Source organism: Onthophagus taurus, chromosome 2 (genome assembly GCF_036711975.1).
Source record: "Onthophagus taurus isolate NC chromosome 2, IU_Otau_3.0, whole genome shotgun sequence".
Taxonomy (NCBI): domain Eukaryota; kingdom Metazoa; phylum Arthropoda; class Insecta; order Coleoptera; family Scarabaeidae; genus Onthophagus; species Onthophagus taurus.
The window spans coordinates 4,175,333-4,187,759 of NC_091967.1; the positions used below are offsets into that span (position 1 = coordinate 4,175,333).

At 33.8% G+C, this 12,427-nt stretch overlaps 1 protein-coding gene across 1 annotated transcript in view; it reads left to right on the plus strand.

Annotated features, from left to right (window-relative positions):
• Window positions 1–12,427, plus strand: part of LOC111415360 (mucin-2-like) — a 34,796-nt gene continuing 22,369 nt past the window's right edge. The window contains exons 1-17 of the mRNA XM_071193910.1: window positions 1–97; window positions 154–173; window positions 229–302; window positions 361–491; window positions 551–693; window positions 745–1,132; window positions 1,187–1,458; window positions 7,785–7,946; window positions 8,005–8,182; window positions 8,242–8,330; window positions 8,382–8,672; window positions 8,725–9,053; window positions 9,117–9,267; window positions 9,325–9,506; window positions 9,557–9,734; window positions 9,788–9,985; window positions 10,312–10,434. Of these exons, the coding sequence (XP_071050011.1) occupies window positions 16–97; window positions 154–173; window positions 229–302; window positions 361–491; window positions 551–693; window positions 745–1,132; window positions 1,187–1,458; window positions 7,785–7,946; window positions 8,005–8,182; window positions 8,242–8,330; window positions 8,382–8,672; window positions 8,725–9,053; window positions 9,117–9,267; window positions 9,325–9,506; window positions 9,557–9,734; window positions 9,788–9,985; window positions 10,312–10,434 (2,991 nt within the window). The 5' untranslated portion in view covers window positions 1–15. The remainder of the gene's footprint in view (window positions 98–153; window positions 174–228; window positions 303–360; window positions 492–550; window positions 694–744; window positions 1,133–1,186; window positions 1,459–7,784; window positions 7,947–8,004; window positions 8,183–8,241; window positions 8,331–8,381; window positions 8,673–8,724; window positions 9,054–9,116; window positions 9,268–9,324; window positions 9,507–9,556; window positions 9,735–9,787; window positions 9,986–10,311; window positions 10,435–12,427) is intronic.

A 12,427-nucleotide genomic window follows, 5' to 3' on the forward strand; every position in this document is an offset into this window, starting at 1 on the left:
TGGTCGCAAGTAGTCATGATTCGAACAGTTATGAAGCCGCATCTCATATTACTAATAGTGTTTGTGCTCAAACATCAATTAGCTCACTCACACAAATGTACGTATTTAATTAAACAGCTTTGAAACATTTTAATTTTTTCGTTTAATTTTTAGGTGAAATCCCCGAAAATGATGTAAGTGATTTGTTACAATCAAATTTGACTTGATTTAATAATTTTTTTTTGTTAGGAATATGCAAATTGTGTTGTTACAAAAAATCTCAAAGATTATAACATTAAGACGGTTCAAGGCGAATTCTATAGGTTAAATTTATTAATTAATTTTTTATCTTACTAAATAATCATTTATTTTGTTGTATAGCTTTAAATCCGATTGTTTATACACTTTATTAAGTTATGAAAGCGACGATGGCGATCAAATTTCTATTAATTCCGCTAATTCTAAGGTTGAAATTGTTGTGGGTGCGAAACAATACGAGCTAAAAGTTACAGGTACTTCCTTTTTAAAAATTATTTAAAAGATTAAATCGACAAAGTTATTTCGGTTTCAGGAAAGAATCAATTCGTTTTTGCAACACCAGATAAAATACATAAATTGCCAGTTAGTGTAGGTAAAATAGATGTGTCAAAACCTGGGGTATATGCAGTTGCGAAATTCAAAAATTTGGGATTAACCGTAAAATGGAACGGACAGGTATTAAACGAATCAATTTTATTAACAATTTTTTAAGATAAATTACTTTAGGAATCAGTTGTAATCCAATTAGATAATGCTAAACAATACGATTTATCAGGAATTTGCTCTAAAGATTGTTTAGAAAGCACTCCATCTCTCCGAGAACAATGGAAATTAACTGATAAATGCGTTGATGAAGAATCAGGAAAATGTTTAACCGTGCAAGATAGGTCAAAATCATTACAATACTGCCGCACCATATTAAGAAACAAAAAATACAACAAATGTTTAAAAGCATTAAACGTCGATTCATTTTTATCAGAATGCCAAGCAGTATTTTGCAGTTGCAAAAAACCTAAAGTCGAGATGTGTATGTGTGAGTTATTCGATAGTTTCATCAAACATTGTGAAGCAAGAACCGGAGAAGCAATATCATGGAGGGAGAAAAACTTTTGTGGTAAATACTAATTGCCATTTTTAAAATTTAATTTAAAAAAACATCGTTTTTTAGAAAAAAAGTGCAAAATTCCGAACCAAGTTTACGTCGAGTGTGGGCGTCGACAAAAAGCGTGCGGTGAAGTTGTTGAAAACGATAAAGATGATAAAGCTTGTATTGAAGGCTGTAGATGTCCGCTAAATTTGTTCTTATCAAACCAAAAGTGTATTACCGCAAAAGAATGTCCATGTCGATATGAAAATGTTGATTATGCCGCTGGAAGTAAATCGACTCAAGATTGTAATACATGTGTATGTAATGGAAATGATGGATGGGATTGTACTACGGTATGTTTATCTAAATTAAGATTAACCTTAAGACCTTATTTGGTGTCTAAATAGTCCTACATCAAAGTCTCGATGTAAATATTACATCGATTATACAGGGTGTATCTGAATGACTGCAACAAACTTCAAGAGGTGATTCTTTAGTGAATTTTAAGGGTACTTTGATATATGAACCATGGGCGACTTCGGCTCCCCTAAGGAGCTACACCCCTTCAAAGATGGCGGAAAATTTAGGTTTAATTTTTTTTTCTCAAAAATCATAAACGCTAGGAAAATGAAATTTAGGAAATATGCTTAATTCATAATAGAGCACGTTTTGACCCTATTTGTACTTTCAACCTACCCTTCTAAACTACTAAACGTAACCACCCCCTTTGCATTTTTGCGAAAATTTTTTGTATGCAGATGATAATAATAATAATAATAATAATAATAATAATATTTATTGGCACAACCCACATACTTTACATATATAATATCAGAAAGAAAATAAACAAAAAAAAAAAATTACAAAAACAATATATATTACAATAGAACGGGGTTGCAACCAAATGGACTGCGTTTGGCTCGTAACATAGTCACGATCCACTCCTCCACGCAGCCCGGAAAAAAAAAGAAAAACTATAGATATATAACAATATAGATGGATTAAGCTAAATACCTCAAACAGCTTTTGACCAGATCCACCAACTGACCAGTTTAAACACATCGAACATTGCCACACCCAACGAACCCACCCTCACCGCAGCTCAGACAAATATTTTATGACGGCCTTTTTAAATTCATATCTCGACTTAAAGCAAAAGCAACGATTAAGATCAATGAAATACTTTGCAATATTGTATGAAAATGATTTCTTAAATAGTTGAATGATAAACTACATCACAGTAATTAAAATGTGATAGTACAAATGACTCACATAACAATTTTCTAAGTTTGACATTCAAAACCGCTTTGTGTGAATATAACAGCTTTAAACTGGCAAACGCCCTCCCGACCAGGCAGGACACAAACTTCCTCAATCTCAATTCTGAATCTATCCAGACTCCCAAATACCTGACTGAATCCTGATACATCACCTCAGCCCCTCCAATAAGCAATCCCAAATCCCGCTGCGCAGCCAGTGTATTTCTTCCATTCGCAAAGACCAAACCAACAGTTTTATCCGAATTCACCACCAAACCGTGATCATCCGCAAAGCGAAGAATCCCGGTCAAGTCCTGATTGATTTGACTAGAAACTAACGCAACATCCGATGGCTTAAAGGAGTAATATATCTGTGTATCATCCGCATAGAGATGATAGCGACAGGTACGAATGTACTTTTGAATATTGAGTGTATATATCGAGTACAGCAGTGGACCAAGCACTGAGCCTTGGGGCACGTCCGATTTCACATTTAAGATGTTGGATCGACTGCCCCCAAACAACACACTCTGTGTACGATCTCGCAAATAATCGTCCATCAACTGAACACCACACCGGCTCATCCCAACATAATGAAGCATACATAACAGCAACTTATGATCGATCATATCAAAAGCCTTTGAAAAATCTAAAAGCACAAGCACTGTAGTTAATCCCGCATCCCTAGCCGTAACAATGTCATCCATAACGTTTGCCAGCGCAGTGGCACAACTGTAGCCAGATCTAAAACCTGACTGCAAATCGGGCAAGATTTTAAACTGATTTAGGTGACTCGTCAATTGTGATGCCAGTATCTTTTCCAGTACCTTAGACAGAACTGGAAGAACCGATACGGGTCTAATATCATTTAAAGTGTGAGGACCAGATTTTTTGGGTAGTGGTACAACCAGCGAACTTTTCCATTTATCTGGAAATACCGAGTTAATTATACATGAATTAATCACGTGTGTGATGTAGGGCAGTAAAACAGGTAGACATAGTTTAATCATTTGTATGCTTACACCGTCAGACCCGACAGAATTAGTTTTAATAGTCAGTAAAGCCTTCATTACATCACTCTCCTCAACTGCAGAAAAATTCATAGCTAAGTCGCCGGTCATACCACAAACAAAATTTGAAGTGTAGTAGTTATAAATTTCATCAGGCGGAGGTGTGAGGTGTATCGAATTAATGAAATGATCGTTAATAGTATCAGCATTAATTGCTTGATCAGATAAATTGATTGATATGTTCTTTCTACCAACTCTCAAATTTCTCAAAGTATTCCACGTTTCCTTGGGCGATTTTGTACGCAAACAATAATCGAGATATGCCCTTTTTTCATTTTTAATTCAAATTACGCAGGTCCCTATAGTAGCACCAATGAGCATTTAATCTAGTTGCTCTGTATTTCCTGAGAGCTTTATTACGTAAACCCATCATCATTCTTATGGTACAAGTTAACCAAGGTGCAGGAGGACGCGTAAAGACCACCGATTTCAGAGGGACGTGCTTATCAAAAAGATTTAATATATTTTCAGTTAGTTTATTTACTTTAATATTAATGTCGTTCTCTAACAGAAAATCTTGCCACGATAGCGAATTTAAATCAGCCTGAAAGTTATCATAATTAATCGATGAAAATGAGCGAAATGTTTTCAGAATAGGAGTACGCAGAGATTTTCCCAACCTAAGGCCACAAAAAACCATATCATGATCGCCAATATCAGTCACACTCATCACACCAGACGACTCAATACCATCATGATTAGTAATAATTAAATCGAGTAATGTGCGAGTACCATTTGTTACTCTCGTAGGTTCCGTAATCAATTGCTGAAATCCAAAAGATTCTATCACATCGAGCAACTGAAATGAACGGTAAACCGTATGATCACCCAAATTCACATTGAGATCACCCACAATGAAAACCGTTTCGAAGCGATCATTAAGGGTCTCAAGAACACTCTCAAAGGTTAGAATAAAATTAGGGAAACTACCTTCAGGTCTATACATTACACACAATGCCATGTTCTTACCATCCACTCCAACACTGACCACCATAAATTCAACACCATCCTGCACCGAATCGTACACATTTAAATGTTCCACGTGCAAATAACTTTTGAAGTAGACACCCAATAATAAATACATTAGAAAAATTTTACATAGATAGATGAAAGTATTCTAAAACTTTTTTGTCTCTCTGAAATTTTTCCAAAAACGACTAATTTTTGAGAAAAAAAATAGTAAAGCAAACACTGCCCGTTAAACAACGGGGTTGTCGATCAAAAGTTGGAATGAATTTTAAATGAAAAAATCTTAGTAAGCTTTGCAATCTTTGTCAGAAATATTTTTGACGTTTAAATGTCAGTTTTTCTTACTATTATTGTTTTTCAAATTAATTTTTGAATAAAGTTCTATCGCAATTACTCGACGATTCAAAATTTTAAATAACACAATAATAAAGTAAGAAAACCACTGATATTTAAACGTCAAAAATATTTCTGAGAAAGATTACAAAGCCTACTAAGATTTTTTCATTAAAAATTCATTCCAACTTTCGATTAACAACCCTACAGCTTAACAGTGAGTGTTTGCTTAATTATTTTTTTTCTCAGAAAGTATTAAATTTTCGAAGAACATCAGAGAGACAAAAAAGTTTTAGAATAGTTTTACCTATCTAACTGAAATTTTTCCAATGTATTTATCATCTTCATAAAAAAAATCTAGGCATAAATTGAACGGGGGTGGTTACGTTTAGTAGTTTAGAAGAGTAGGATGAAAGTACAAATAGGGTCAAAACGTGCTCTATTATGAATTAAGCATATTCCCTAAATTTCATTTTCCTAGCGTTTATGGTTTTTGAGAAAACAAAATTAAACCAAAATTTTCCTCCATTTTTGGGGGGGCGTAGCTCTCCAGGGGGGGCGAAGTCGCCCATGGTTCATATATGAAAGTACCCATAAAATTCACTAAAGAATCGCCCCTTGAAGTTTGTTACAGTCATTCAGATACACCCTGTATATTCATTGATTTTTGATTATACTTCTAATATAACAAATAAAATTACAACTACCGTATTTTCTCGAATCTTATCCGCACTCGAATCTAATCCGCACCCCGATTTTAAAAATGCATAATGGTAAAAAAATTTAGTTTGCGAATATAATCCGCATCTTTCTCTGAGCAATTCGACAACAACAAAATGATGCGATGCTTGTTGTTAACCATAAATATATAATAATAATAATATATTTATGCATAGTATACATATATACATAAAATTATTATAAATTAAGCCAGCACAAATTAGGCGGAGTTCAGGTGCAGCCTGCTCTTCCAACAACACCTGCTCTTCCACTCAAACCTAATAAAACTAATTCTAAATATATAAGAGAGAAAAAGAAAAGAAAAACGAAAAGAAAAAGACCCGATGGTGAAATCATAATTAATTACTAAGCGTAAACTGCCCGATCCCTGTCGCCCTACAATGCATTCTGAATTTGAGACAAGCGGCCGTTCACTCTGTGACGAAACAACCTTGAAGAAGTGCAACATTTTATAGTTGATGGCAAATCATTAAGAATATGTGTTATTTGGTATGAAAAGTATTTCTTAAATAGCTGGTGATGATGTATCGGCGGGGTACGAGTGCCCTTGAATCGAATATTCAATTGAACATCGGTACGAAATTTTATTTTATTGAAGAAGTATGGAGATTTCTTCAAAGTAATTATATTAAAGAACAAAACCGCCGAATGAAGTATGCGCCTGTTTTTCATGTTGAGCCAACTCAAATCCTTTAATTTGTGCGAAACATGCTGACGTCCCCGTAACCCAAATATCAAGGGCAAGCAAGAATTTTGAATTTTCTGAATTTTTTTCGTATTACTATACGAAATACACTGATCATACAATGTATCACAATAATTAAAATGCGCTAACACCAAGGCCTCGCACAAAAGCACCCTTGTTCTACGATTGAGGAACGACCGACCGCCATAAATCAGCTTAAGAGCAGCATACGCGGAAGCAGTGCACTTATTGATGTGTTTATTAAAGTTTAAATTTTCGTCCAATAAGACACCCAAGACACCCATCTTGACCCGACCTCGAACAGAATTATCACTTATCACCTTTCTTGGCCCAAATAAAATCAGCTCTGTTTTAGCAGCTTTAAGACAAAGGCAGTGACGCCTATCATCGACATCCGATGGCAGAAAAGATATATATAACTGGGTGTCATCCGGGTAGAAATGATGATTACAACTTTTTATGTATCTGTTAAAATGCGATGTGTAAAGTGAGTATAGCAGTGGACCCAAAATGGAACCCCGAGGAACACCGGACGTTGTCGAAAGAAACGATGAAACGCAACCATTCACCTTCACGCACTGCATTCTGCCCGTCAAGTAACTGTGCAAGTAACTAACCCCGATGCAAGATCATCAAACCCAATGTAGCGAAGCTTGGCATGATTGATAGTATCAAAAGCCTTTGAATAATTTAAGAGACACATCAAAGTGTATTTTCCTTGGTCTGTGCTTCGTATGACATCGTCCACAATATTCGACAGAACTGTATTACAGCCATAATGCTTTCTAAAACCTGACTATGTAGGCGGTAAAAGGTTGTATTCCGTAACATAGTCCATTAATTGTAATTCGATTACTCTGTCTGTAATTTTAATACTAGCAAAGGTTGGACAAACTACAATTTCCCAAAAGCTCCTAATGATTTTCAAAAAAATTTCAATTTGTCTCAAACAGTGAATGCCGACGAAATGGCACTATATCTGGATATGCCTCCCAATTTCCTTAGAAACGAGTGGTTGCGAAAAATTGTGCATAACATTAGTATGCTAGCAGCAACAAGTGACAAAATTGGGGAAAAATTGCTGTCATTATTAATATTGAGAAAAAAACCATTCTGAAATCCGAAAGACTTCCCGAATGACGTCTTAGTTAGGGCACAATAAAAGGATGAATAATGGAAAAGCTGATGATGGAATGGTTAAGACAAGTATGGAGTCGTAGACCAGGAACACACATGGAAAACGATTCCTGAAAACAATTATAACGTCATTTAAGAAGTTTTGTATAACCACTGCTTTGGACAGATCCGAAGATGACGAAATATGGACAGAAAATGATACATAAAAATGTAAATATCGTTCTAAAACCCTTAACAGCGTTATTGTTATAATGCGATTTTATTTTACTATTTTCCAAATCGCAACTATACGACTGCGAATCTAATCCGCACTCGATTGTAATCCGCATTTGATTTTAGAGCATATAAAATTTGTAAAAAGGGTGCGGATTAGATTCGAGAAAATACGGTATAAAGTTTAAATTTTCAAAAATTTAATTAAAAGCAGATATTAACAAGTTATTATTAAAATATTAATCTTGTAGGAGATGTGTTTTGGTGAAGCAGACGTTACGGGAGATCCCCATTACACCACTTTCGATGGAAAACGTTTTGATTTTATGGGAAAATGTGTTTATTATTTAGTGAAAGGACTCGACTTCTTTATCACAGCTGACCATTACGTTTGGCAGAACGGACAGTTTGTGGTATGTTAAAATAACCTTATTTAATTAAAACGATGTAAAAAAATTTTTTTATTTACAGAAAGATTTTAAATCTCCTCTTCCATCCTGGACGAAAATGGTAGAAGTACATCATGGGGATAACGTAGTTTCATTAAAACCGAATTTGGTGGTAACCTTTAATAATAAACCTTTGACGAAATTCCCGCATAAAGAGTCAAATATAACTGTTAGTAAACCAACGGGTTCAAAAATAATTGGTATTAACAATTAAAATGATTTTATTATTAAATTATTGATTAATTAATAATCTTTTTAGTTGAATTACCTAATTACCTTCAAGTTCATTGGGATGGTCAAACTACGGCTAAAATTCGCGCACCAACAACAATGCGAGGTTATTTGCAGGTATGATAAGAAACCCCTTTTTTAAAGCAATTTAATAAAATTTTTATTTAGGGTTTGATGGGCAATTTTAATAAAGATCCAAAAGATGATTTTGTATTACCAAACGGAGATTTAGTTGATGATCCAAATGTATTTGGACATTCATGGAAAGTTGAAGGAAGTTGCGAAGAAGAGAACACAGACCCTATTCCAGATCCGTGCCAAAATAATCCGGCACATAAACGAGATGCAGAAAAAGCTTGTTCTATTCTTAACGGAAACTTATTTTCTGGTTGTAAAGACCACAATTCAAAAGAATCGTATGATTCATGCGTTTACGATTGTTGTCATGCGGATGATTTGGTAAATTTTAAAACTTATCCTATATAATAAAATATTTCATTTGAGTCTTTAGGGGGATAAATGCGCCTGCGAAATTATAGCAGCTCACGCAGGTCGTTGTTTAAATAAATCAAACCAATGGAGAAAACAAGTTCCCGCTTGTGAAATAAAATGCCCCGCAGGATTGGTCTACAATTATTGCCTAAATCCTTGCGAAAGCAGTTGCGATTATATTGCGGTAAATCCAACCTGTCAAAAGCAATGTTTGGAGGGTTGTGGTTGTCCAGAAGGAAAAACGTTAGATGAAAATAATAAATGTGTCGAAATAGAAAACTGCAAATGTAAATTGAATGGGAAATATTTTCCAAAGGGATACAAAATTACTGAAGATAAATTTATTAAGTACTTAAATTTACTAAATCAGAAACTTTTCAGTTCTTGACTTATTTATTTAATTTTTTATAGGACATGTACAAAAGCTAAATGGATTCAATCACCTAATAATGATTCAAACAATAAAAACATCAACTCCATCGACGATTTAAAAGCTAAATGTAAAGATATCAAGAATTCTGTATATACACCATGTAAATCGTCGAATTTTTTAACATGCAAGGTTAATAAAAATAAAAAAATAATATTTTTTTGTAATAACATTCCTTTTTTTTTGAAGAATATGGACAAATCGCAAGATGACACAACTAATAATAAATGCGAAGAAGGTTGTGAATGTGAAGAAGGTTTCGTGTTAGACACAAAATCCAACAGTTGTGTGTTACCACAAAATTGTCCTTGTTTCTTTAACGGAAAAAGCTACGATGATTTAGCAGAACGAAAAATTTTTAATGGAAAATGGTAAAAAAAGAAAACAATAAAAAAAATTTTTATACAAACATAATTTTCAGTATTTGCAAATCGAATAAATGGGAATGTACGAAAAAAGAAAACGCTGTTGAAAAATGTAGTATCTTCGGTGATAGCATTCGAAATTTTGATGGAAAAATAATATCATTTAATAGCGGCTGCGAGTTTGTATTAGCTAATGGAGAATTTAATAAAAAACCGTATTCAATAAACATAAAGGTAAAACAATTTTAATCAAATATTACTTAAAATCTAATTTAAATTCTTCTTAGTCTGGTGAAGTCTTTATGTCTTACACCGATGATGAAAATAACAACGTTGAAATCGAAATAAAAAAAAATGCGGCTACTTTTAATAATGAAATCGATTTACAATCAACGAAAATTGTCGATTTGGACTCAATTGGGATTCAAATTATATGGACCAAAGAAGGGTATCATTTAAAATTCAAACCTGAAAATATCGAAAATGTAAGTTGACTTAATTCTTTTATAATAATTGTTTTTGGTTTTTCTTAACATTGTGTTGATTTAGATGAAAATACTTTTTTCTATACTTTTTCAATGTTATATTTATTTAAGTTCTCTATTCGACATGTTTCGAGGATCCAGTCCTCATCGTCAATTCGTCAATTCGAAAATTCGTCAATTCGTCAATTTTTGACGAAAATTTTCCTGAAGATGAGGACTGGATCCTCGAAACATGTCGAATAGAGAACTTAAATAAATATAACATTGAAAAAGTATTTTCATCTAATTCTTTTATGTTAATAAATTATTAAAAGATGTAATTAAAGGTTGTAGGTCTTTGTGGAAAACTTGAAGATCCGGATACCATGAAAGATAAGGATAACTTAATTGCGTATATTGATTCTTGGAATAATGAACCAAGTTGTTTTGATACAATAAACATTCCAACGGTATGTTTTAAGGGGGGAAATTCATTTAGAACCGTCAAAAAACTCACTTTTTTTTCCATAAAAAGTTGCCTGAACATCTTAAGAATATGATAGCAAAATTTTAAAGCGAAATTCTAAGTACTTCCGTTAAAATAGCGTATTTTCCCGGTGCGCGTTCTTCGTGAAAATTATACATATAAACTAACTGGCGCACAGTGGGGTATTTTGAAGATCTACGCGGCCAAAAATATTTTTTCACTTTACTCAACTCTAAAAGTATTTATATAGGCTTTTTATAGTGTTTTATAAGTTTTCTATTAAATCTGGATAACAAATGGGCTATCCTGCAATATTAAAGTTCACGAGAACTATCAGTTCTTCATCGGTTGAAAAACGAAACAATAGACAAATCAAAGTTATATTAACTACTATAAAACAATAAATTAACATCGAAACGCATAAGAAGTTGTTAACTAAATGATGATACTGAAGAAAATGATGTGTTAAACGATTTTTCGTGCACAGACAGATTGTCATTTTCATCTGAAAAATCTTGTCCTTCTGTATAAGGTGCAGCACAAATTAACATTGCTGTCGTTTCTTTTAAAAATGGTTTGCTTTTTTTGGGAGATTTGGTCACATTGCTGTTATGAACGGGTCTGAAGTTAATAATAGTCGATTAATTACATCGTGGTTACAGGATTCTCTTGAGAATTTTCGAGCATAATATAACCTATAAAATCTAAAATGTTTGTTTCGGGCTTCTGACGCTTCTTCTGATAACTGGCCAATCGGAAGTAACGCGCTTTCTATAACTGCTGCTCCGTGAACAAGTATTTTGTGTAATGTAGGAGTCATCGGATGCCAGGGGTAAAGTTTAACATAGAGCTCGGCAGTTTCCTTCGCGTATGCAGCAAAATAATCTGAAGAGACTTTAAATCCACTCGAGATGGTTTCCAGGATTACTTTTAACCTATATATTAAGTTAACATCAATTCCTGTAATTTCTGCTGCTAGCTCATGGTCCGAAAAAAATCTCCTACTTGTTGCCATCATTACTGTTACCGAATCCCGGTTTAGGTACATCTACGATCAAGCCCATCTTTTCTCGAAAATTCTTTTGTTTTTCTGTTTTTCTTTTCTTTATTACAGCTTTCTCAGTATCTACCTTTATTTGCCATTTTTTTACAGGTAACTTGTAAGAAAGATGTAAAATCGATTCAAATAGTCTTATTCGGGCATGTAACACAGAAAGACCAAAACCAAGTGCCTCCGTTTTAGCTTCTGTTTTTACGTTTAAATCATTAAAATTTTTTGAGGTTAAACCACAGATATAACATCTCATGGTAGAAGTAGTGCCTGTAATAGCATTGCAGACTTTTCCATCTACCATGGTTAGCATCATTGTGTGTTTAACTGAATAACTTTTGTTAGAGAGTGTAACTGTAGAATTTTGTAATAAATCTATTTCATTTTTAATATATTTGATCTCTTCTTTAGTTAAGTCGGTGGTTTCTTTACTACTCTATCTTTATAGGGCGACAATAACGGGGTGAGGATGGTTTTGGATTCTGCCAGATGACTTTATTGTTCATAGAGCAACTAAGTTAAAGGAGTACAAACGAACTCTGGAATAAGTGCGCATCAGTGTCAGATTCATTTACAAACTTTTGTTTGTATTGAGATTGTTGTGCCCCATCACATCCCCACTTGCTCATTAAAACCAACGAATCCCTCTCGGATTTCTGCAAAGATTGCACTACTTCTTCTAGATGCTTAAGAAGGCGCGTGGCAGTATAATCCATTAAATTTTGAATTTTTATTTCGGCACAAGTTTCGGTAACCTTGTAAGCTTTCTTATCAGGATGACATTCCTGTTTTGCTTTTTGTAGTACGCTATAGCAGGGATATATGTTTTTACTGTAACTTCTTATTACCTCGTACTGACTTCTGGAAAGTCCTGCTTCAACAAAAAGTGATAAGGCTTGAGAAGTACTTAATTGTGAGGTTATCA